Raw genomic sequence first — 25,726 nt, 5'->3', positions numbered from 1 at the left:
GGCTGTGAGGAAGGCGCCATCTTGGCTCAGGTGGTGCCTGGGTAAGTTGCCCCTGCTTCTTTCCCAAGGCGTGAAGATCTCAGTCAGGTACTGGACTGGGAACCCCGAAGCCATGCCCCGCCAGACTGCCAGTGGGAAAGAACCGGTACCCAAGAGTGAGAGCGCCGCACTGCCTGCTGCCGGGAGCCTGTATAAGCATGCAGGGTGGCTCCTCGAGGACGCCAGGAGCCTGGGTTCAGGTCACTCGTGTCATTGGCAGCCACACACCAGAGCTGAGGGAGGGGACCAGGCTGAGGCCATGGACCCTCCAAGAAAGCCACAGAGCCAGCCAGTGGTGCCCAGGGACTGCAGGAAGCTTCTCCAAGGTGAGCTCTGGAACTGCATTGGTTTCTGTATCTTTCCCCAGCGGTGAATTTCTGCAAGTTGGGTCGGACATGTTCAAGGTGGCCTTTGCAATTTGTAGGCTTTTAAGCCATCTGGGAGAGACCCATACTTTTGAAAATCTGGACGGATTTGGGCTTGATTCGGCGTGCCGCTTCATTTTGCAGTGTGGTTTCTAGTGTTTCTTGGGAAATTGGGCCTGGGTTGGTTAGTTATCCACGTCAGCCTTTCCTTCTTGGATTTCTCAGTACGCATGGTTGCGTTTTCCTCTTTTCTTTTATTGCAGTCCCAGGTCCCACATTTCCATTATTCCCTTCTAATCTGTGCGTCCTCCATGTGAAGCATCATTGCGCTCGCGTTGGGTGCGGGAGTTTCATGGTTGGTTCTTTTGGTGTGTCTTTGGCATTCTATTAAGAGTTCCTTGACGTGAGAATGATTGAGAAGTGTAGTTTTCAGTTTCCTAAATACAGATTTTTTGGGGGAGATGAACCTATTGCATTAGGCCAGAGAGTATGTGACCTTTCGGTATTTGGGGACCGATGTGTACACCTGGGGGCTTGGTATCCTGAGTTGGAGGTTGGGTGTCCATGTGGAACCTGATGTACCTCTGGACCTGGTTGCCCACATGGGTCCTGGTGTCCACCTGGAGCCTGATGTTTCCCAGGGGCCTGGGTATCCACTTGGGTCTCGATGTTCATCTAGGACCTGGTGTTCACCCAGGACCTGATAGTCACTTGGGGACTGGGTATGTACCTGGGGCCTCACGTCCACCTGTGGTGTAGGCATCTATTGTGGGGCCTGTGTGTCAACCTGGTGCCTGATGTCCTCCTATGGATTAGATACCCAACTGGGGCTTGGTGTTTACCTGGAATCTGATGTCCAGCTGGGGACTGGTGTCTGGATGGAGTCCTACAGCTACCTGGGGTGAGGTGTTCTCCTGGGTGTGGCTGTGAACCTGGGGCCTAAAGTCTACTTAAGAGTCCAGTGTCTACCTGGAGCCTGATGTGACCTGGGGCCCGATGTAAACTTGGGGCTTGGTATTTAGGTCGGGTTTGGGCGACCACCGAGGGGTTGATCTCAGCTGGGGCCTGACGTTTTCTTAGTGCCTGGTGTTCACCTGAGGCCTTGGTGTCAACTTGGGACCGGATATCCAACTGAGGCCTGGGAGTTTCCTGGTACCTGAGGACTTCCTGGGACCTGGATTTCCCAGACCCGGATTTTCACATGGGGCCTGATGTCTGGAATTCTGAGGCCTAGGTCTTTTCTTGGGACCTAGATGTACACTTTAGCAGAGCCTCCGCAACAAAGGCCTGGGGCCACCAGGAGGCTGTGAAAAAGAAGAAGGGCACCTGTTTCCCAGATGCTTGTGAGTTTGTCAGAGCCTAGAGTGAAAGGACAAGTGCCCTGGACATAGGGAGGAGCCTGGGCTCCGATATCACCCCAAAGCCCATTTGTGCCCCAGCCTAGACTCTCCTGAGCCACCAGGGGGTGCGTGGAGTGGGGAGGGCATCTGTTTATATGCGGCGGCCTCTCTCTCACCACCGCCATCCCTCTTCGCAGCTGAGGTGCGGGACCTGTGGGAAGGAGAGGGAGGGCAAAGGCCGTGGTTGCAGCACCTGGGCCGCAGGTGACAGGTTCTCACCGAGGTGGCACGGAGGGCCCCACCACAACCCTGGTGGAGGTTAGGTTCCAAGGTGCAGCCCCAGCCCCGCCCCAGCCTGGGGTGTTCACCTGGGCCTGGGAAGGGGGGCAGCAGTCTGTGGGGCTGCTGTGGCCCAATGTTTCAGGAAGCCCAGGGCTCCTTGTGGGTGGAGAAATCAAAACGATATGCCTGAGTTTTCAGAACAGCCCCAGGGCTTGCAGCAGGTTCTCAAATAAAGGTAGTTACCCTGTTCCAAGGCAGAGCTAGTCAGGGGTGAGAGGAACGCAGGCGGGAAGGCACCAGCACACAGAGGTCCCCAAATCCCCAGCGAGGCCCTCTTACTCAGGCCTCTGTGCCAGAGCCAGGGTCTCCCAGGCACCTTCTGATGTAAATGCAGGCTCCTGCCCCCGTGCAGGCTCCCGCCCCCGGGCAGCTGGCCTTGCAGTTCCATCCTGTTCTCCAGGCTGGCCCTCCTGCAGCAGTCTTGCCTCTGACTCTTCTTTTCCAAGCAACAATCAGAAACATTCCTTTAAAGTGAAAGCAGATCTTAGCATCTCATCTTGTTTAATGCCACCTCACCCTGGGCTGCCATCATTTCCCAATAATGCCCAAAGTCCTGGGCCCCTGGCTTGGGCACCTCGAGACCGGTGAGGCCAGGATGCAGGCTGCCCCCAGCTTAGGCTGGCCATGCTCTGCTCAGCCAAGCCCCTGTTCTTCCTGCAGGTTCTCCTCTAGGGTGCCTGGCTCCTCTCCCCCACCAGCCCCGAAGCCCTGCCAGAGCTACTGCGAACACCCTCCTCCTCCTCCTCCTCCTCCTCATGGCCGCAGTCTGCTTCCTGGCACTTGGTTTCAGTGCTGTGTCATTAGGGCTAGTAAGAGTTGCTGCAGCTGTTAAGTCTACTGTGATAAAGTCACCATGGTCTCCCTGGTCCCAGGAGCAGCTCTGTGGGTCATCTGACTTTATATTCAAAGCCTGATTAAGTCAGTGACCATGGAGAGAGCTTGGCTGCATGGTCAACAGCATCCAGAGGTTTTCTGAGGCTCCCCACAGGCGCTCAGCCTCTCAGGGGCAGCTCTTTCCACACTCACAGGAAAGGACAGGGTCCCCCTCAAGTCCCGGGAAGAGTAGAGGCAGAGCAGTGGTCAGTGAGCCGCATCCCAGAGGCCTCCGCATCAAGGGACCTCAGCTGCCTGCTTTCCACCTTCCAAACCTGCTCAAGGAGCAAGCCCTGGGCCAGGAGGCCCCACCAGGAGGCCTTCCCTCCCACTCGCTCCTGGGCAGCCCCACATGGGCCAGGGACTCCACACGTGCTGCCAGGGCCCCTGAGGCTGCAGCCCAGGGATGGGAACTGGCAGGCACACATGCTCTGGCTGCTTTGTGCTGACACAGAGATGTGACTAAAGGGTTGAATGTCACCATGTGACTAGGGAACAGGCAGGCAGCACATGACCCCCTGCCTGCCTGGATAGGGAGCTCCTGGGGCCCTGGCTTGGGCACCTCCAGACCAGTCATGAGGTCAGCCCCGGAGGCTTGTCTACAGCCGAGCAAAAGCCATCCCCAGGGGGTCTCACTCTCTATGCTAAGGCTGAGGCGGCAGCCAGGGCCCTGCCCAGGGCAGAAACCCTCATGGCAAGGAACAGCAGACAGTGGGGACGGGGCCTCACGGGCCTCCATGACCCTGATGAGAAGGTCCTGTCCTGAAACCGCACAGCCTACAGTTTGGATAACATGGGCCATAAGCACACAGGTGTCTGTGAGGCAGCCCATCTTCATGGAACAGGATCATCGTCTGACAGGTCCTCAGGCGGATGAGTTTCCGCTCAGCATTCCCACAGCTGTTGTGTTCATCCTCCGAGGTGGGCCCGGAAGGAGAGGCTGGGGAAGCCAGGGCCGCTCCCTCTCCTGCTGTGACACTCTCAGAGGCAGAACACTGAAGGCTGCTGCTGCGCTTTCCCTCCGTGAACCTCCACAGCACAGGCCAGGCTCACACAGCCAAGCAGAGTGGCCAAGACAACCGCAGAGCGTGTGCAGTGGCCAGAGGGGCAGCTGGGTCTCAAGACTGGATGGCCACACGGCAAGGACAGGGCCACATCTCCAACAGGCATCATGGGTTAGTCACAAGGAGACACAAATGGTGGTTTCCAGGCAGGTCAGAGGTCCTGTTTCCACTGGAGGGGAGAAAGAACACAGCTGATTCGGAACTGCCGATGCCACACGGGAAATCTGGCTTTCGCCATCTGGGACATTGCCACATCATGGCTCAATGCAGCACAGGGAAGAGGGGGGACACATGGCACTGGCAGCCGTGGGGTGTTAGAGGAGGAAGGGTGAACCGGTGGACGTGGGGCCCTGATCAGGGTGGGGACCACATCCCAATGTCTCCTTAAAGCCGGGACCCGCCTCATGCTCCCCCAGCCCCACCTCTCATCATACCCGGGCATTGTCTGTGGAAGGTCATATGCTTGTACACGTGGGCGCAGCCCAGGACAGGGAGGAGGGAAAAACAACAAGGGAACATGGGCAGAGGAGGACAAGCATGAGTCCCCAGGGGGTCTTCAGAGACAGAAGGAAGACTTTGACCACCACCTCAGCCTCTACTGAGCTCAGCTCTGGGTGGCTGTCCCCGGGGATGTGATACCTGTTTGAAAAAGCAGAGTGTGGGGGTCCATACTTTACCCCTGTCCAACTCTCCCCTGGAGGGAAGCCTGGCAAGCCTCTTTCTACCTGTACCCAGCTCCCCAGCTCCCCCAGTCCCTGCCTCAGCCCCTTGTTCAGGACACACACTGCACACATATCCCAAGTGAGCTGCCCCAGCCTGGAGACCAAGGCCCAGACCCCGCCTCCAGCCAGCCCTGGGCCTGCACAGCCTGACCGATGCCCCCATCCACCTGCTAGGTATCCTCTCACAGCCCAATCATCATGAAGATGCCTTGGCCCCTTCCCATTCCCCAAGTCCTCAGCCTGCTTGGGAGACCCCTGGGACTCCTCTCCTGGGGTCGGGTGGGGCTCTGGCCTCTGGGAAGCAAGGTCCCACTCCTGCTCTGGGTGGGCACTGCCCTGTTGCACCTCCAGGCTCCCACCTCCTCCTTTCTTGGTAGGGCTGCTGAGACTTGCTTCGCCATGCACTCAGACGCCTCCATCCTCCCTGGACCTCTCATGGTTAGGCCAGCACCACTCCCCATGGCCTTTATTTGGGGCGGTGGCCTCAGTATCACTCCCCAGAGTAGAGCCCATGGCCCTTGTGACAGGAAGCTAGGTTAGGAAGGCAGATCTCTAAGTAGTTTCCTGTACTAGAGTCTATGACTGGTCACTCCTGGCCAGGCAGGCCATGCTGCAGTGTGGACATCAGACCAGCGCTTGCAAGCCCAGCTCTATCCTCATGGCCCAGGCCCCTCTGAAGGCACAGAGCAGCAGAGCTAAGTGGGTGTCCTCATCACGCACCCCTGTGAGGACAGGAGGGAACCCTGCTTACTTCCCAGAGCTGGAGCAGGGACCCTGCAGACAGCAGCTGCCAGCAGTAAAAGAGGTGCAGCCTTTGCAGGGCAATGGACTCAGGCTCCTAAGGGCATAGGTGCCCAACCCCCTGGCAAAGTGTGCAGGCCAGCCCACCTCCAGACACACAGCCTGCAGAGCAGGGAGGAAGCCAGGCAGGACCACCTGGGAAAGGAGTCTTTTCATACCAGAGGCGCCTGAGAGGAAAACTCCACTGTGAAACCAAGTCCCCACCCAGACTCCTCCTGAGGACACACAAGCATTGGTTATTCAACTGGCAGCTCAGCAAAGGCTACAGTCAAGGGCCCAGGCAGCTGCGAGGCCCACAGAGCGCTGGAACTGGAGCACCCCACCTTCAAAATAGCCAATCGCAAGGCAGGGGCTGGGCTCCCCTGGCCATTCCTCCCCGGGCAGCTGGCAGCTGGCATACTGAGACACGGCATGGACATTTCTTTCCTGGAGCTGGAGGCCTCATGTGACTGCCTTTCCCTCCCCTTCCCAGGCCAGCCACCTAGAGAGGGGCAGAGCGAACACCAAGGCCTGACAAGGTCCACAGAGGGCCTGTCCCGAGCCTCACGTGGGTCAGGCCCAGCTGCTGTCAGGGTGCAGGGGATCCAAATACATAGGGAGATATAGGGAGATCCTGTCTTCACACAAAAAAATTAAAAATTAATTAGATATGCTGGTGCATGCCTGTGTTCCCAGCTACTTAGGAGGCTGAGATGGGAGGATCACTTGAGCCCAGAAGGTTGGAGTCTGCAGTGAACCATGGCACCACTGCACTCCAGCCTGGGCAACAGAGCAAAAACCCTGTTTGTAAAAAAAAAAGTTTGAAAGAAATCAAAACAAGAATAATATTTTGTGACAGAAGAAAATTAGATGAAATTCAAATTACTGTGGCCCTACCGAGGCAGAGTGAAGCCACTGTGGCAGGGAGGAGGGTGTGTCTTAAGGCTGAGTCTGTTACCTGGCTGTTTACACAAACTTCTGCTGAGCCGATGGCGGAGGCTCTGCTACAGCCTCTCTTCTGCAGGGACTCCTGACCCCCAGGCAGATCCCACTGCCTGACCCTTGCCTGGCCTCAGTCTGCCCTGCAGGTGTGGAACCTCGGCCAGGCCTGGCCCCTGATCCAGTGTTAGTGGAAAAGGGAATTGAAGCCAGGAGCAGTGTGGCAGGCTGGCCTGGAGTCGGCTCCTGGAGGTCACTAACCTGATACAGAGCCTCTTCCCTAGGCAGTGAGTGTAGAGGGCACTTGGTATCACCCTGACGTGCTCTCCAGGGCATAAGGACAGAACAAGAACATGTTGCTGTCCGCTTCCTGAAGACAAGGCTCATGAGAGATCCAGGCGAAACCAACCATTCTTTGCATAGTGCTTGGTTCATGTGCTGGTGCTTGTCCTCCTCCAGGCGGTGGGCTAGATAGGGCCAAGGGCCATTCTGTGCTCGGCTTCCTCAGGCCTCACACACCAGGCCTCCCGTGAAAGCTGAGAGCTGCCATCCACATGAAGCTAAAATGCAAGAACTCCAGGCAGAACCCAGGAGGGCCGTCGGTAGTTGGGCTGACCAAGCTCTCCTAGTCTTGGCCTCTGCCCAGCTGAGGCTGAAGTCCAGCAGCTGGACATGTCCCACCTGCTCCCACTGCGTGCTCCGGGGTCATCGTCAGAACACCCGCAGACACCAGGTAGGCCTTACTCCATCTCCTTGTGCTCAGCCTCCTCGGGGCTCAGGTCCCACTCCACTCCATAGTCCAGGATGGAGCCGACACCAAAGGCCCTGTTTTGCCAGATCAGGGACTGGATGGACTCTTGGTCCTCACCGGCTACAAACTGCCCATAGAAGGTCATCTTCGTGAGCTTGTTGAATAGCCCCTGCCTTAGAGTTTCCTGGCAACATACAGCAGCTGAAAGACACAGGGAAGCCGCTGTTCTGGGCTGCCAGAACTCTCCTTCCCCACAGGGCCCCGCTGCTCATCCCCAACCACAACACTTACCCCCAGCCATGGGGCCTTGATACGGTCTCCTGGTGACTGGGCTTCCAGTGTCGGTTTCATGGTGAAGACCACCCGAAGCCACTTGCTTCTCCACTCTGTCCATCACTGCAGTTCCCATCCAGGACAGAGAGACCACAGGAGGTGCCGCCTGCTTGGCCCAATCCCTGCTGCCCTGAGCACACTGTTCCCACCTGGACTCTGCCCCTTCAGGGCCATACTCATGAGTCACTCCAGTGGCACACAGTGGGTGCCTGACCACCGCTTGGTGGATAAAAAGAATGGCCGACCTCCCTGGGGACAGCAGCGGGCATTTTGAGACCATCCTCTGTATCCACACCTTGGCAGTTCTGCTGGGGAAGAGGAGTACCTAACTTGACTTCCTAGTACTTGAGTGCCCAGACTTGTCAATGTTTTTTATCCCAAGTCCCTAAAACAGTGTGACTGGCCTGAGGCCAGCCCCCGAATGGATGCTAAATAACAAACGTGTGAAACTCAGGCTGAGTCTGCACCCAGCTGGAGGGAGGCATGCTTTGGTGACAAGGACAATGAGCTGGGTGACCATCCACAGGGGCCTATGATACGACTCCTGCCCCGGGCTCTGCAGGGTCATCTGGGGCCAACCAGCCACTCTGACGGACATGCCCTGAGGAAGACGCTGCCTGGGAACTGCTCAACTGTCTCCTCCAAATAAAATTTCACCACATAACTCCTTCAGATGTCTCAAGCTGCCATGCACCAAGCACCTTTTATGGACTGGAAACAAGCAAAGGAAACCAACCAGGATCTCACATCCTGGTAAAAAAAAAAAAAACCCAAAGGAGAAGGAGGGACTCTGCCTATGACTCAGGGCATGGGGCAGTGCCTGCAGGGTGGGACAGGGTGTTTTCTAACCTCGATCCAGGAGCGGGACTTGCCAAGGTGAGGAGATGGCATGGAGAACTGTGGGAGCTCGAGCACGGGGGACAGCCAAGGCAGGAAGGACAGGGACAACGAGAGGCTCCTGGGAGAGGAGGGCCAAGTGCGATGCTCAGAAGCACACCTTCACGCCATGTCTGCTGCCCTTGCCAACTCAGCCCCAACACAGGAAGAGCCTGGGGTTGATCAAACCCGATGGATACTAGAACTCCTTTTGGGGGAGCATCTGTTGAGACCATAGTTTCAGGAAAAACTTCTAGTCTAAGTAAAAGCATTAGCGAGTCACTGTTATCCCCAAGCCAGCCCTGAGCACCCACACACTGGCCCACAGGCAGACACAGTCCCACTGCCGTACCCTGAACATTGGTACCCCATGGAGATGCCTCCTGACCATCACCCCTGGACACACCATGGGGCAGCCCCAAGGACCAGGGTTTCCCAGGCAGCCACCCTTGCCTTTCTGCAGCCTCCACGCAGAATCTGACTTCCATTTTGTTTTATAAAGAGGATTAGAAACTGGAAAATGAACATGCTGACATCTGAGACACAATGTTCTCCGTGTCTCACTGAGCCTGAGCCAGGCCTGTTTCCTGCAGGTAGCACCCAGGGATAGCTGGGGGGACAAGATGGGTCTGAAACTTATCAAAGATCACCCAAGTGGCAGGCGGGGCAGAATTGGGGACCTGAAAACCATCACTGGGCCCACCTACATCTCCTCTGAGAGAACCATCAGAAACACAATAGGAGGGAGGGTGGGCAACTGTCTGGCGCGGGGGCCGGCACGATTGCTGTACAGGACCACGCAGTCTCCCTCTACTTAACTGCTTGCCTCTGCACAGCCAGCATTAAACGAGGGGGCGGGAGCCAGGCTGCACTGGCTCCAGGGATAGTTATTCACAAAGATGGGGGGCTGAGGGAGTGGGCCCAGGCTGAGGCTGGAAGCTTCCCGCACAGGGCTGTAGAAGCACACAGGCAGGGCTGGGTCTTGACTGATGGGGAAAATAGAATCACCATTATGGGAAATGTCGATAGGAAGGGATTGAGTACCTTGGTGCCGGGACGGTCTAGACACAACACAGCCCTGGAGCCCCCACTCTGGGCCCAGCCACGGGCCCGTCACACAGAACCCCTGTCCAGGTCCTTCCAGAAGGGTCTGCTACTTGCTGCCTGGGTGTCCCCGAATTCTCATCCCCTGGCTGAACCCAGGGGCCTCATGGAACCAGGATCCTGCTGGGCTGATGGGAGGCTCAAGGGTGTGTGTCTTGGGGCCACCAGCAGCCAGTGCTCCATGGAGACCATCTACCGTCGTCATGTGGCTGGGGTCCTCTCAGTGTTGCACCAGGGACCCTGGGCTGGCAGGATTAAGTCTAACTGGGGAGCCAGGAATCCTGCCCAGTCAGCCCCCAGTGAGTGAGTGCAAGAGGGAAGGGCCCTTTGGTCAGTGCTACACCCTTGGCTTACATGGGCTTTGAGGCCTGGACCCAGCCCGAGGTCCACTGGGCAGCAGATGTCAGCACCTCTGTAGGAGGTAGCTGAGGCCAGACTTCTCCATCCAGCCTCAGCAGAGAAGCAAAGGCGGAGAGCAGGTAGAACATCCAGAGGTAGAACATCAAGGCAGGAGGAGGTGATGCTGTTCGGGGGCTGGGGAGAAATACCTTAGACCAGAGCACCTGAGGTTGTCTTCTGGCCTTGCAGCCTGGAACCTGGTCTGGTGCCAAGAGCATCACAGCTGTGAAGCCCCAAGTGCAGGCCCAGACAGAGGAGACCCAGAGGCAGCCGATGTGGGGGACAGTTGACTGGGGATCGTAATCTAGTTTTCTGTTTTTCCTTCGAAAAAGAAACATAAAGGCCCCAACTCATCTGCCGTTAAAAAGTCATAGGGTGGGTGCATTGACTTATGCCTGTAATCCCAGTGCTTTGGGAGGCTGAGGCAGGCAGATTGGTTGAGTCCAGGAGTTGAAGACCAGACTGGGCAACATAGGGAGGAAAACTCCCTCCCTACGAAAGAATACAAAAATTAGCTGGGCATGGTAGTGCATGCCTGTAGTTTTAGCTACTTGGGGGCCTGAGGTGAGAGGATCCTTTGAGCTCTGGAAGTGGAGGCTTCAGTGAGCTGAGATCGCACCATTGCTTTTGCAGCCCAGGTGATAGAGTGAGATCCTGTCTCAAAACAAACAGACAAAAAAATCTAAAAAGTCATATAAAATGTCTTCATAAATACAACAGAGGCAAACCTCACATGATTTGTGTGCATGGCCTTGGAGGGGCAAAGGCCCAATAGGAGTGAGAAGAGGAGGGAAGGGAGGGCGCAGGCTGTGGGGCAAAGGTCAAAAGTAGAGGCCAGGAGGGCCGGCCTGGCAGCCTGAGTCCACTGCAGGTGACACTTCTGGCTTTGGTATCCTTGTTTCGTGTCCTGTGAACTGTGCTTTTGGCATGTCCCTAGGTATCTCCTGTGGGCTCCTCGCTGGGGTGGGGTGGGAGGAGGAAGCTGAGGGGGTAGCCAGGGTCTGTGTCCATTGAGGGGTATCCAAATTCTAGTGGAGGGAGGGCTGGAGGGGAGTGGGGAAAGGGCTTTGGCCAAAGCCAGGTGCTGGCGTGTGATGGGTCTCCATGGCTGCTGGGACTTTGTGGCCATTCCTGGGACATGTCTGTAGCCTTAACAAGTGGCCTGGCTTTTCTAGGGGTCCCCATCCCCTGCCCCTGGCAGCCCCTTTGAGCTCAGCACACAAAGCCCAGCTCAGAGAGGTTGGGCCTGGGCCATGGTGGCCGGGGAGGTCAGGGTGCAAGGCCTAGGTGGCCTCCAGGTAGGTGGTGAGCCAGGGCATATGGACATGTGGACAGTGCCGGGCCTGGGTCCTGCGCTTCATCAACTCTTCATGCCTAGACCACAGCCTCTCCGAGCAGGGCCCAGCTTGTGTTGTGCTGTCTTTTGTTACTTCAATTAACGCCCAGCTTCCTGACGCCTAATTTTTTGGGGTGATCAGACCTAACACCAGGTCGTGGGGGTGATGAAGTCTGGTGGAGTCTAAGGAATGAGAAAAAGTTTGAGAGAGAAAGTGGGACCAGGGGGCCATTGCGAGTGTAGAGATTGCAAAGGCCCTGAGCTCTGGGAGCCCACGCTATTTATTGGTGCTCAAAGAAACAGTTGGTGAGGATGTGGGGGTTGAAAGGAAGCACTGTATCAAGAGAGTTTAGCATTTTCTTTGAAACATATGACTACTTGACTACTTGAGATAATGAGAGTGCTAGAAGCAAGGAGCCAGCAAGTCGAGCAGACATGCAAGCTCTGCCTCAGGTTCTCTCCCAACACTCAGCTTTTCTCCCAACATAATTAAACTGGAATTGCTTCATGTCCAATAGCTGAGCATCCCATTAGATACAAGTTAATGCAACTGTTGCAGCGGCCATGAAATGAGGCAGGTGCGGCCCCCCAGGGAGAGACACAGAATCCGTCTTGGAGGACAGCATGGCCCGATTGGGCAGCTGCACACAGGGCCACACTGAGGCCGCACTGGCCAGCACTCGGCCCACCCAGTACTTCAACGAGGCCCTTCCCAGGCACCTTGAGGAGGACTCCCCTTGTGGGCCTCTGGCCTCCAGCTCCTCTGCCTGCCCCAGTGCAGCCTGATGGCTTCCTGCTGAGGTTTGCTGTTCCAACTCCATGGGAAACTCAAACTGGTGTATCAACATTTGGAAAATGCAGAAAAAATAGAGAAAGGAAAGGAGGGACCCCCCCACCCCAGAAATGTGCCATTCCTCCCATGGTCCTGCCTTTCAGGCTGCATAGGGGCTACAAGACACTTTTTGGGGCCTGCAGTGGGGGCCAAGGCAGGCACTCTGGGAAGGTGTCGGGCAGAGGCCACCTTGTGAGGAGCCACTGGTTCCTGAGGAGCTGGAAGTTCCAGGATGGGGGGCAGGGCTGGGAGCCAGTGGGGGTGGCCAGTGGAGGTGAGGCAGGCTGGGGATGCTGGGATGATACCTTGCACCCACCAGTCTCTGGCACCAGCCTCTCACCCTGATGGCCCTGTGTCCAGGGCAGCCTCAGGGTGCCCTCTGCCAGTGGCCAGTAGCATTGTGCCTGGCTGGTTCATCACCTCAGAGTCTTAAGATTAAATTAAATTATTATTTTTAGAGACAGGGTCTTGATCTGTCACTTAGGCCAAAGAGCAGTGGCACCATCACAGCTCACTGTAGGCTTGAACACCCATGCTCAAGTGATCCTCCCACCTCAGCCACCCAAGTAACTGGGACTGCAGGTGCGCGCCCCCATGCCCAGCTGACATTTAAAGTAACTGGGACTGCAGGTGTGCGCCACCACGCCCGGCCAATACTGAAAAACTTTTTTGTTTGTTTTTAGATGGGGTCTTGCCCTGTCACCCAGGCTGGAGTGGAATTGTGTGGTAACAGGTCACTGCAACCTCGAACTCCTGTGCTCAAGTGATCCTCCTGCCTCAACCTCCCAAGTAGCTGGGACTATAGGTGCAAACCACCACACCTGGCTAGTGTTCAAATTTTTTTGTAGAGATGGGCTTTCACTGTGTTGCCTAGGCTGGTCTCAAACTCCTGGCGTCAAGCAATCCTCCCACCTTGGCTTCCCAAAGTGCTGAGATCACAGGCCTAGGCCGCCACACCTGGCCAGCCCAGACTCTTGGTTCAGTCCCATAAGAGGGCTTGAGTGGGGCGAGGAGGTGGCAAAGTGGGCGGTGAAGGGGCCGCCCTGGACAGGCCTCCCTGCCCAAGGGTACTGAGCGGCCACTGCACTGGGCTCCCAGGCTGGGCTCGGTGGGTCTGAGGCAGGAGCAGCCTCCCCATGGAGGCCAGCTCAGGTGGCAGAGGCCCGCTCTGCCCCGGAGCTGTGGAACCAAAAGCAGGTCTCTGGTGTGTGAGCTGCTGGGCCCAGCTTTCTCTCAAGCATGTTTGCTGTCTGGGTCCTCCTCTTTGGGACCAGGGCCATGGCCATGGCCACACGCACCTTGTCCCCGTGCTGCACCATCATGTCTGTGACATCAGCTTGATGCCTGTGAGGGACTGGGTATCTCAGGAGATCGCAACAGGTGCCAGCACCACCCAGTTGTATTCTCCAAGGGACTCTCTGCAGCTCGGTGTCTGGGAGGGGTGGGGGGCGAGGTGCCACCTGCCATGTTCCTACTTAGAAGGACACAGCCCTGGAAGCCCTCACTGTGGAGTCTCTGAGCCCCTCATCCTCAGAGCAGCAGTTGCTGCTGTTTGCACGGAGGGCAAATCGGAGGCATGTTTGTTTAGCAAGATTGCCTCTGCAGGGGCCTGGCCCAAAAGACAGGCCGGGCATGGGCGGGGGGGTGCTCTGTGCATACTGAACATCCCCTGGAGAGCAGCTTTGTCCACAGCTGGAGCACTCTGGAAGTGACAACACTGCAGGCCTGGAGAGCTGGGGCAGTCCAGTTGGGCACTGTGCCCACACAAACAACACACACCCCAGCGTGGGGGTGCCTGAGGGAGGATCCTGGCTACCCTGCCTAAGCCCTGTAGTCTGTGGGGCTGTGTCCATCCAGGTCCCAAGGACCTCCAACCTGCGCAGTGGCCCCATCACACCAGGTGCCATCCTGCCCTCCAGTCAACTTCCTGGGGCTCTGAGCAACCTTTACAGAGACCCTACCTGGGCAGAGGGTGGGAGGAGCATCGCCCTTCCTCTGTGCAGGGAGCCTGATCAGGGTTCTGTCTCGCTGTGGGACAGTGGGGCCGGAGAAGAGTGGCAGGTACCAAGTGTAGACAGCAGATGTAGATGCATGCAGGAGGCCGGGCTGGGGCCAAGAACATGGCCCTGGAGTCAGGGACACTGGCATCATGTCTTTCCTCTGCCATTCAAGAGCTGGGGGGACCTTGGGCAGGTGGTATAGGAACAGGGAGGAGTCTGCCTGCAGCACCTGGAAGAGGGCTGTGCTGGTCAGGGGGCGCTTGGGGAGAGGGCATCAAGGGAGGTTGACGTTGGGAAAGGGGTTGCAATGCAGAAAAAGTGGGTCCAAATCCCGCTTCAGCACTAAGACCCTGCCTCAGCAGGGGTCCCCAAGCTTGGCTCCACCCCCTGAGGAACCAGTTACTGCACACGTTGCCCATCCAGGAGCTCGGGGCCCTGGTCCTGTTTCCCAGGGAGCTGTTGGCACCTGCAGGCTCCTGGCTGGGGTACAGGTGGGCTGTTTCTCTTCCATGCCCAGCACTTTGTACTGAGCCCGTCCTGCAGAAACTCAATGGGGCCACTAAAGGTGGCCACATATTCCTTGACCCTCTGTGAGTCTGTCAGTCTATATCTCTCCCTGGACGTAGGCAGGCCTGGGACGGCTTTGACCGTCAGTGTTGGGTGGACATGGTGCTATGCTGCACTCCAGGACCTCAGAGCCTGGCTGTTCCACTTTCTGCTCTTGGCCCTGAGCGGCCTTGAAGAAATCTGACCAGGAGGGAGAGCCCATGGAGCGGGAAGGCCTGTGGGGCTCAGCCCTGCACCCAGCCTGGAGGCCAGGCCTGTGCACACAGCTGGGACTGAGTACACTGAGTGTGCCCCCTGAATGCCACGTGCAGCAGAAGAGCCACCCACACTGCCCTGCTGGACCTTGCCCGGACTCCAGACTCACAGACCAAGCACACAAGAGACCAGCAGCTTTGTCATGCAGTAGCAGGTAGCTGGGCATGTGTTCCCCATTCCCCTGCCATCCTCTCAAATCCTGTGGGGAGGAAGCGTGTGAGGTCCAGTGGAGGTTGGGGTCAGGGTCTGACTCGGGGCTTTCTAACCCAAGTCTGAGTCCCATCCAGTGCCAGTGCCACGGAGGAGGGTGACTGGTGCTGCTCACACTGGCGAGCTCCTACCTAGGCCTTGGAGCCCAACTCAACAAGACCCCTGAAATACCTCTTTTGGGCACCACAGCCCCGTTGTCCTCCTCTGCTATGACATCAATCAGTCTGATGGTTTTTATGGTTTGATGTGTTCAAGTAAAAGGCTTGTTGCAGGGTTTAATTGACCCCATATGTCTGCCTGAGGAGGCCATGAGCTGCATAGGGCAGGTGTGAGCTGGACTCTTCCCTGGGTCCCCATGTCTTGCTGGGTACTCACAGGGCACACATGAGCATGTGCCGCAGGGGCCAGCAGGGGATGAGGCAGCTTGGCACCCACGCCCCCGCTGCCCAGTGTTTCCACCGCAGCCGAGGAGAAAATAAAGATTTCACAGCCGTCACAAACATTTCATCTTGTGCGTTTTACAGTCCACGACTGCTGTGAACGCTGGGCTCCTGTCGGAGCTAGAAGATTAATTTTATTTTTTTGATTTGGAGTCTCACTCTGTCACCCAGGCTGGAGTGCAGTGGTGCGATCTCGGCTCACTGAAACCTCCACCTCCTAGGTTCAAGTAGTTTTCCTGCCTCAGCTTCCCAAGTAGCTTGGACTATAGACATGCATCACCACACCTGGCAAATTATTTTGTATTTTTAGTAGAGTGGGTTTTGCCATGTTAGCCAGATTGGTCTCCAACTGACCTTAAGTGATCCTCCCACCTTGGCCTCCCACAGTGCTAGGACTACAAGCATGAGCCACCGTGCCCGACCAAATGCATGTTAATTTGTATGTTCAATTATTCCAGGTTCCCTGCTGGGGCCCATGGGCTGCCCTGTGTACAAGCCACCTGCAGGTCCCCGCCCAGCCCGTGGGCTCAGCAAAGTCCAGCCCCACACCCAGCCTACATCCTCCTGTCCGGTAAACACTCTCCCCCTTCTTCCTTCTTCCTCCACACCTCACCTGCTGGAAGGGGAGAGCTCCTCAGTCTACCTGGAGCCCCTCCTGTACAAGAGGGTCCACGGTCGTCCAGACGGGCCAAACCCACCTCTTAGGTTGCACCCCTGGGCTGTAGATGAGGGATCCAGGGCTTGTGGGGGTGTGTACCCAAAAGGGCAGGTCCCTCAGGCTCAGCCTCCCCGCACCTCAGTTTCCTCTCCTGAAAAGTGGGCTTGTGACTGTAAATGTTGCAGGGAGCTGCTGAGAAAATGGCTGCTGAAAGCTTGTCAGGAGGTCGTTGTGACCAGTGATGGGGCTGGGGTGTTTCTGTCAGGCCAGCGCTGGAGGCAGGGGCTGCCGGTGGTCAGGCAGTGCAGGAGTGTGGCCGGCGTGGTGGGCACATGGGGATTGGCTCATCAGTTGCGGCCTCATGTCATTCATGTTTCATTACGGCGCCTGCGGAAGATGTTCTCTGATAGTCTGCTGACTTATGAATTCGGTTCCGGGTCCCTGTGCATCTGTTCCCGCCTTGTCATCTCCACCACTTCATTTCCCCATCTGCTTTAAAAACCAGGAACATCGCCCTGAAATAAACACTTCAAACGCTTTTTTTAGGAGCTAATTGTGTCGAATTTCTTCGACACAGCCAGACCTGTCCCAAATTCCCCATGCAGGTGCGGCTCCCATTGAGCGCCTGGGGAGGGGACCAGGCCTGGAGCCCGGGGGCTGCGTGTGGCCGCCCCAAGTTTGCTTTCTCCAAGGCAGCCTCCACCTTTATGCAGCAAGCTGGACTCTCTCAGGAATGTGGCCCTCGCATCAGGTTTCCCCTGGATCCCCCCTTGGCACCCTTTGAAGTCCTCCTGCTGGGACCAGCGGACACTCCCCAAATTATCTGTGCTACATCTAAGGTCAAGGTCAAGGTCACAGCCTGCCGCCAGCTGTAGTGTTGACCCTGAGGGTCCCACTTCCCAGGACCCCTGAGCATCACGCTGGGTCTTCCCTGCCTTGCCCGCCCAGAGCACCTCTGCCCTCTGGGACCCACTCAGCGAGTGCGGTGGGTGAGTGCGGTGGGTGAGCGCGATGGGTAGGTGACCATGGGGAGAGAAGGCCTTTGGGAGCCCCAGCCCTGCTGTGCACCATGAGGCGGCACTCCTTCTGAGGAACCCAGAGAGCATCGCAGAAGAGCCTTAAAATAGTGACAATAAGAAAACAAAATCACAATTACAAGTCTCGAAACAGCACAGAGGCAATTGAGTTAGGCAGCCGCCCCATGGGAAAGCGGCTCTTTAGGAACTGAGGCCTAACGTGGGTTACGCATCGGTCAGGAGGAGGTGCTCAGCTTGTGGCCAGGCATTGGGGCCCCAAGCCACCCTTCCACGGTCGGCGGAACCTTGCCCAGCTGCAGCCGGAGCCTGGAAATGTCCATTGTATGAGTCTGGTGGGACCCGGGGTTCTTTGTTCCCCAAGGCCAGCGTGGCTCCTATGGGCAACTGTCATGTTCACTGGGACTGGCGGGAAGCTGGGTTTGTGGACTTGCACCCTCCGCTTCCTCATGTCCTCATCCTCAGGTGCCCTCCCAGCCTTTCAGAGGTCTTTTTTCCCAGCTGTGGGCAGGATGTCGCTCCTCTGCCCTATTTGTCCAGGACACAGGGTGCCAAGGCTGGTGGAGCCTCCCTGCAGCCCAAAGGGAGGAGGCTGGGGTCAGAGAGGCCTTGGGATGGGGCACACTTCTTCCCAGTGAACCTTAGGATCCCTCGGGCACCCATGCTCCCCACTGAGGGCCTGGGGCCACAGCACTCTGCCTGTGAGGGGTGGGCGCTTGGAGGCTTGGGGACATGTGTGCCCACAGGCATGTGGGGAGAGCCTGCTGAGCGCTGTCTTGGTGCTAGTTCCACACGCTGGCCCCCTGACACGGGGCTTGGCCTAGCAGCTTGTTGGGGAGGTGGTGCCCAGAGCAGAAGGGGGACTGGGAGGTGGTTGCTGTGGGCTCTGTGGGGCATGAGGGCTGGTGTTTGCCCCAAGCTCAGTGCCCAGTACCTGTGACCACACCTGCTCATAAGTGACCTCTGGGTGGCCCAGGGGTGAGTGGAGAGTAGACCTGAGCAGGTGACACGGGCTGGCGAGGAGCTTTGTCTCTCTAGGAGAGGGCAGCCTGTGCTGCCAGACCTGGCATCGCGCCACCCCAAGGCAGGCCTCATCGAGCCCTTGGGAGCCCCCCTCTGAGATGGAGATGCGCTTCCCTGTGGTGGGGCTTCGCTCAGAACGTTTTTATGGAATGTTAATTGATAATGCTTTTATTTAATTCTGGGTGTCATTCCATGCCAGCCAAACCCAACAGGCTGAGATTTATGTCTCCAAATTATGGGGCTCAGGCTGTTCAGAGGTGAAACAAAACAATTACCCATCAGTCAGCCACCAACTGGCTCGTGCTGAGGCTGGCAGCTCCATTAGTGGGTGTGGGTGGCCATGGCCCAGCAAGAACCCTTGAGGGGTGGGATGACCTTTGAGGCCAGGGCAGCCTGGGCGAGGTCTCAGTCCACATTCATACCCAACTGGCTCCAATGCTGCAGCCCTTGGCCTCCCACATGATGCTGTGACCCCAGGTGGGCTGAGGGTGACCTGCCGGAAGACGCTGCAGCGTCATCTTCAAGGGTAGGACCATGTGTCCTGTGTGCTGGGGGCCTGGGGGGCCATGGCCAGCCATGGTCACTTAGCGGAAGGAGCAAGGTCATCTGCCTCCTGAGCACCCCTATCCCCAGGAGGGAGGGACTAGGTGTGAACTACTTCACAGGGAGGGAAGCCTTGGTTGTCAGAGAGGACACTGGGTCTCTCACTGGGAGGACCTCCTGGCCTGGGCTTGAGGCCACCTGGATCTGTGCAAAGGTAGATATGAGTAGGGTGGGAATGGGAGGGGAGGTGGGCAGGGGAGGTGTGGTTGGTGCAGGGGAGGGGAAGTGGGGGAATGGAAGGGAGGTGGGCAGGGGAGGTAGAGTGGACTGGATGTCAGAACAGCCTAGGAGTAGGGGGTGGGGGTACCTGAACCACAGAGCGGATCCTGTCCCACCTTTACCTTGGTATGGTTGAGTCAGTGGCTAAACCAGGCCCTGTGGTCCTTCACCCAGGGGAGAGCCTGTATACCTCTTGGGCACTGCTAGGCCAGCACACAGCTCTGACTGAGCGCCTCCCCGTCTCGGGTGGTTTCCCGGATGCCTGGCTGGCTGCTTACAGGGACACGGGCTGGATGGGACAGTGACGGGAGGTGGGCTCTCCCAGCCCCAGTGACCCTCTAGGCCAGGGGTTGGCTTCTCTCCCTGCAGAGACCGCCCTTTCCTGCTCCTCTGCCTAGCTGCCCTGGGATTTGTGTCGCAGCCTCCCCAGCGTTCATCCTGGATGATCTGCACGTAGGCATGGCGCCTTACTGGGTCAGAGTGGTGTCCGGGTGAGTAGGTGGAGGGCTCTCCTCACTGCCTGGCAGTGTCCTGTTCCCCCGCTGCTCTGACACCCAACCTGGTCCCCAGCTGGGGCATCTCACACCCAGATCTGCTGCCCATTGGTGCAGTGCCGCCAATGCAGGTGCTGACCTCGGTCTCCGGGACTCCCTCTGTCCCTGCAATTCAACACGCTGCTCCTGCCCTGCTGGGATCCCATGTCCCTGGACCCTCCCGCTGGCAGTCTCGCCCGGTGACCCTGCTACAGGCCTGCCCCGCCACCCCCGGCACACTCCCTCATCCAGAGGCTGTGCAGTCACGTGCGGACCCCAAGGTGGCCTGTGGCTCCCTGCTCACGGCCGGGCTAAAAGGGGGCTTTCCAGTCATGTCCTGCCCTGGCTTCTTGCCTAAGGCCCTGGCCCTCATGGGACAGGCATGGTCCTCACACCCTTGGCTCTGCCAAAGCTCTGAGACCCCGCCCTAGAGACCCCGGCCCACCCAGCCTGGCCCTGCAGCAGTATGCCAAGGGCCCCTAAACCTGGCCTGGCTGCTGCCAGGGTGACCACCAGGGGCAACTGTCCGATAGAGGGCGGTGGCTGGGTCCAGTGTGTCTGGGTGACCGCAGGGCTTGAAAGCCCTGTCCTGTGCTCGGCCCGCCTGCGTCAGTGAAACTGGACTCCTAAGTCAGGGTTGGGTCCTTCCAGGGTCATGTCCTCTGAGACCTGGGGCGCGAGTCACTCCACCTCAGTGTCATCATGGGCAGAACCTCTCACGTATAGCATTGAAATCTTTCAAACTAAGTAGGAAAAGCCCTGTATTTTCTGAGCCCTATTACCATAGACCAGTACTGTCCTAAGTGTACTCTGGGGACAGACAGTGGCCAGCCCCGTAGCTCAGTCATTTCTGTTTAAAGGGTGAACAGGCTGGGTGCAATGCTTGAAAATCAAGCATGAAGTGGAACCCAGTGGGCCATGTATGGCTCTCACACCCATGAGTCATTCACACGATGCCACTTGGTCATTGCTGTCCCACCTGAAATGCAGCACTGGTGGGTGAGACCCTCTGGGCATGTTACCTGAGGGATGCGGCTGCAGCTCTTTATGCCCAGCTCTGGGCATCACTTTTTTTTTTTTTTGACAGCATCTGGCTCTGTTGCCCAGGCTAGAATGTGGTGGTGTGATCATAGCTCACTGCTGCCTCAAACTCCTGCAATCAAGGAATCCTCCTGCGTCAGTCTCTTGAATAGCCGGGACTACAGGCAAGTGCCACCACGCCCGGTGAATTTTTGTTTTTTTTCTACAGAGAGGGTTATGTTGCCCAGGCTGGTCTCAAATTCCTGGGCTCAAGCGATCCTCCCACCTCGACCTTTCAAAGTGCTGGGATAACAGGTGTGAACCACTGCACCCAGCCTGTTCACGCTTTAAACAGAAACAACAGCTGATCGTACAGGGCTGAGCACTGCCTGTCCCTGGTGCCTGTGCCGGGGGTGACTTTCCAGCTGGGGCTCAGCATTGCGGGTGGGAAGACCTCCTGGGGCCAACATGGCTTGGATCTTCAGGTCATGTGGGTCGCTGTGGGGACAGAGGCCAGCAGTGGCAGAGCTGCACAGCAGTGGGGAGGGGCAGGGCAGGGCAGAGCAGAGCCCTGCCCAGGGCTGCACGGTTTCCACCCCTGCCCTGAGCTGCAGTGGGACACTTGCCATGGGGGATCCTGGGGGACACCAGGGGTGGGTCCTCGGGCTCTCGGCCAGGAACTGGCTCTTTCCAGGGCAGGCTGACAGATCAGTCCCAGGGCCCCTGCAGCCCCCACTACCCATGCCCATTCTGGGCTGTGTGATGCCCGGTGAGGTTTCTGGGCGCCTCTCTTCCATGTGTGAGTGGCCATGCTGGCATCTGGAGCCTGGGGAGCTCCTGACAGTGCTGGTCCTGCCTGCGGAGGAGGCGGGGCCAGGCTGTTTGGAAATGTCAGGTTGTCAGGTGGTGGCATTGCCCAGCACCTCACCCCCGCTCTCACCCCAAAAGGCTGGACATGGGCTGGGGCCCCAGTGATAGAGCCTGGCTGGGGGCTGGCTCCTGGGTTGTGGGGGATCAGAGACTGATGGATGAGGGCCCTCTGCTTGCTCCCGCAGTTGTGGCCTTCGTGGGCGGGTCAATGTGGAAGAGTGATGGTACAAGTGGGACCATGGGGCATCGGAGGGATCCCCCAGTAGGGAATCCTGCCTGGGGCACCTGGGCATGGTGAAGACAGATATCTCCTAGCAAGACATGTCCCCCACCCTGCGGGACCAGATGCCTTGGGTTGGGTATGGAGCAAGGCGCAGACAGAGACCAGGATGGGAAGAGCCAGGGAACTGGGCAGTCTCCTGCTTTGCCTCGGGGCTGCAGTGTCATGGTGGGGTGGGGCTTACCCACACTGTCAGTTTCCCCACAAGGCTTTGGGGTCCCAGGGGTTCAGGGGCCCTTTCTCTCTGAACCCACAGCCCTCCATGCACCCCATAGCCCTCTATGAACCCCACAGTTACCCATGGATTCCACAGCACTTCCGCAGTCCCCCATGTACCCCACAGTTGTCCATGCACCCCACAGGTTCCCATGCACCACACAGGCCTCCATGTGCCCCCCACGCTTCCATGAACCCCACAGGCCCTCATGAGCCCCATGGCCTCCTATGATCCCCACAATCCTTCACAGCCCCAGCGCCAGGGCCTCACTTCTGGCCGCTGACTGACCTGCCAGTTTCCTGGAGTTCTTCATCCAACTTCCAAGGTTGCCGAGTCCCGGGAACACCTCACAAACCTTATTGGCAAGTTTGACATGTTTGAGCAACGTTCAGCCCGGGAGGTGCTGGGGGCCAATTAGCAGAGATTCCCAGGCAGCAGAGCGGCCGGGCTCAGGGCTGGGGGTGAACAGTCAGCCCAGACGCTGCTGCCCCCACCTGAGGATTTCTCTCCAGCCCTGGACTTGGGGCTAAGGGACTCCTGTACCCTCCCGGCCACCTGGACAGGGTCCCCGCCGTGGCCCAGCCTAGGGTGTTGCTCAGAGCACACCTGGCCGATGATGGAGCCTGACACATAGGAAGCAGCTCCTTGCAGCACCCCAGGCCTCTGTGGGGCTTCTCTGGGCGGAGTGACCTGGGGAGCAACCCCCTTCTGTGGGGCAGGTGAGGATGCTGCCTTGCGGGCTGAAGGCCAAGGGGAAGAGGCACACTGGGGTCACTCAGGCTGGGCAGTGGTCAGAGCGGCCACCCCTCCCTCTCCACAGGCTCTGGTGACCACTGTTCTGTTTAGCCCCTATCTCTCCCCACCTTTTGAAAAGACAGAGTCTAGCTCTGTCGCCCAGGCTGGAGTGTAGTGGCACAATCAGAGCTCACTGCAGCCTCCAACTCCTGGGCTCAGGTGATCCTCTTGCTTCAGCCTCCGAGTAGCTGGGACCACAGGTGCCTGCCACCATGCCCAGATAATTTTTTTTTTTAATTATTTTTTATAGAGATGAGGGTCTTGCTTTGTTCCTCAGGCTGGTCTCAAACTCCTGGCCTCAGGCAATCCTGCCTTCTTGGCCTCCTAAAGTCCTGGGAATATGGGTGTGAGCTACCATGCCTGGCCTCAATTTCTGCAGGCTCAGTAGGTCCTCCAATTTTCTTGGCAACCACAGGCCGGGTTCCCAAACATTTCTCTGATCTTCCCTCCACCTGGCATCTCCCTCCCCAAAGCTCTGCCCCATCCTAAAATCCCCACTGCAGAAGCTGCGCCTTCCAGAAGGTAGATAGGCATGGGCTCTGCAGCTGCAGAGGTACGGACAGGGCCTCCCTGGGCAGCTTCCTGGGAGCTGCACCATGCACGGGTCACGGGACCCTCCTGGGCAGGTTGAACTGGGAGGGGACAGAGACCTTTCTAAGGTCTCTATGCAGGCTGCTGGGTTCCAGTCACATGGTGCCCTCCCATGAATCCCTGAGGGATGGGAGTGTCTCAGCAGCACCTGCAAGGACCAGTGGGAGGGGTGAGCATCTTTGTTCTGTCCAAGAGCGTTTTTGGAGCATGAGCTCTTGGCATGTGCCAGAGAAAGCCATGTTCGCTTTCCTTTTATGGCTGAGCTTGAGATGTCTGGATAAGAGGGGTCATCAGCCAAGGCACTGGTAAGGTCTGCAGGGCTGAGCCTGTAAAGGGCTGAGCCTGGAGTTGGGGGGTACCTCTCCTGCTCAGGCTGGCACTGGGGGTTGGGGTAGGCTGGGTGAGGCTGCTGCTCCTGGCCTGGAAATGTGGAGCCCCGGGCAGTCCTGCCTGTCCCATGGCTTTGCTGGACACAAGAACTGCCAGATGTCACTTGTGTGGGAATCATTTTGCTGTTTGAATGAAGCTGGATTTGTGAGTGTGCTCACCAGCCTGGATGGATGAGGTCTGACCAGGAGACTGCCTGTTGTCTGTCCTTCACAGAGGGTCCTCCACACCCAGGGTAGAGCTGGGGAGAAGGAGTCCTGGGGAAATACTGAGTTAAACAAGGCTGATGTGTCCTCTGAGGACTTCTCAGTGTGACTGGTATAGGTGAGTCTGAGATGGCCAGGTAGCTGGGGTGTGGACACCATCAGGCTAGGGCTGCTGTCTGTCTCCTCTGCTCAGGTGCCTGTGCAGGGAGGGACTTGGGGGTGGGCCTGGGGAAATTGTGGAAAGTGGGAGTCTGTCACCAGACGCTGTCTCTGAACTGGGGCCAAGATTTAGTCATTTCATGTCCTCTCTAGGCAGTGCTTACAGGTGTTGGCCAGTATTGGCTGCATTGATTAAAGGAAGAGCTTTCTGACCATTGTCCACGGCCAGGGCCTGGGCCAGGAGTTCTTCCATGATTGGCTTTGTTTTTTATTTGCTTTGTCAAGGTCAGTTTTTGTTAAAGTAAGTACTTTAACAAAATAATATTCCTTGTCATTATCTGCATGCTCTATACTGCAAATGCTATCAACTTCTTGATCACATAGATTTCCATTTTCTACTTTTTCTGAGGTTTCCTCTGTTTCTGGTATGAAGAATGTATATAACCCAAAGTGAAACATTTTGTCCTTTTTTAGCATCTTGTTCTGCTTGTGGAAGAACTCTACTTTCATATCACCACACACAGGTAATGGCTGAGAGAACTCAAAGTACAAGAACTTGTCTTCCCATCGTGTGAGTCCTGAATTGGAGGAATGTATCTTCACCTTTAGCTATCAGACCACAGATTGAGGCTTGAAAGTTCTGCCACTGAACATTGGAATAGTTTCAAACACTTGTGAAACAACAGTGCCACTGGTCTAATCCAGATGATTCTTTTACAGGTAGCTGTAATAATACACATAGCACCTCTGACTGGGAATAGTTATTCCCTTTTAGTCTCTGGTCCTTACTTCCCCTTAGAAATCTAGGGCCTCTTGTGCTTTGAAAAATTTGCCCCTATGTAATAAATATGCACGAATCATTACACCAATTTGTCCTTTTCCAGCTTTATGGTGAGTTGCTGCAACATGACTTAGCCATTGGTCAAGATCTTCACAAAAGGTTTGATAAGTTCTAGCTGTGGTGGGTTATGGTCTTCAAAAGGATATTGTGCAACTCTGCCGTTAAATTTGGCGGTGTCATAATGTCTTTCAGCACAAAGATTGTATATCTTGTAATGGTTTTTATGCTTTGAATCCAAAAACGTTTCTACATCATCAGTATTGTTCCTGTATGCGCCTTCAAGTCTTTCTGCAGGAAATACCATAGCGATAATGTTTGGATAAATATAGGTTAATTCTAAGTCGAATCCATCCTCTTGATACCTCCTTTTGTTTCTGCTAACGATCTTTTTGATGATGGCTGTCATGTCTGGGAGCCTGTGGCTGAGGAAAAAAGGAGAGAGATGGCAGAAGCTGTGGGTGGTGGGTCTTCTTCTGCAGGATGGAAATGGCTCTGGGCTTGGCAGTAGCTGATGCCCCTTGCTCTGCTGCCACTTGGCTCTGGACCACAGCTGGGTAATGGCTGCTGGATGGCAGCTGTCAGGTCTCTGAGCCCAAGCCTGCTCATATACATCCAGATGGCCTGAAGCAACTGAAGAATCACAAAAGAAGTGAAAATGGTCAGTTCCTGCCTTAACTGATGACATTATCTTGTGAAATTCCTTCTCCTGGACAATGAGTCTCA

The 25,726-nt window shown here is 56.8% G+C and overlaps 1 protein-coding gene and 2 pseudogenes across 5 annotated transcripts in view; 2 read left to right on the top strand and 1 right to left on the bottom strand.

The window, feature by feature from the left end:
* The window catches only part of LOC100424995 (beta-glucuronidase-like), a 433,296-nt pseudogene that overhangs the window by 155,829 nt on the left and 251,741 nt on the right, over positions 1–25,726 (top strand). The window lies entirely within an intron of this gene.
* Positions 1–25,726, top strand: part of LOC114670535 (uncharacterized) — a 39,773-nt gene that overhangs the window by 9,345 nt on the left and 4,702 nt on the right. For 2 of the 3 annotated variants that reach the window (XM_077950392.1, XM_077950393.1), the window contains exons 2-4: positions 69–365; positions 19,474–19,595; positions 22,275–22,743. In XM_077950392.1, coding sequence (XP_077806518.1) covers positions 198–365; positions 19,474–19,595; positions 22,275–22,311 — 327 coding nt within the window. In that variant the 5' untranslated portion in view covers positions 69–197 and the 3' untranslated portion in view covers positions 22,312–22,743. The remainder of the gene's footprint in view (positions 1–68; positions 366–19,473; positions 19,596–22,274; positions 22,744–25,726) is intronic. The other variant, XR_013399457.1, reaches the window with a different exon arrangement.
* The window catches only part of LOC106995581 (phosphatidylinositol 3,4,5-trisphosphate 3-phosphatase and dual-specificity protein phosphatase PTEN pseudogene), a 176,427-nt pseudogene continuing 173,425 nt past the window's right edge, over positions 22,725–25,726 (bottom strand). The window contains exon 9 of the transcript XR_013399456.1: positions 22,725–25,633. The product of XR_013399456.1 is annotated as a phosphatidylinositol 3,4,5-trisphosphate 3-phosphatase and dual-specificity protein phosphatase PTEN pseudogene (transcript). The remainder of the gene's footprint in view (positions 25,634–25,726) is intronic.

The sequence above is a fragment of the Macaca mulatta genome, chromosome 10, assembly GCF_049350105.2.
Source record: "Macaca mulatta isolate MMU2019108-1 chromosome 10, T2T-MMU8v2.0, whole genome shotgun sequence".
NCBI lineage: Eukaryota > Metazoa > Chordata > Mammalia > Primates > Cercopithecidae > Macaca > Macaca mulatta.
Note: the sequence above shows the minus strand (reverse complement) of the source record. Positions and strands in the feature narration are given on the sequence as shown.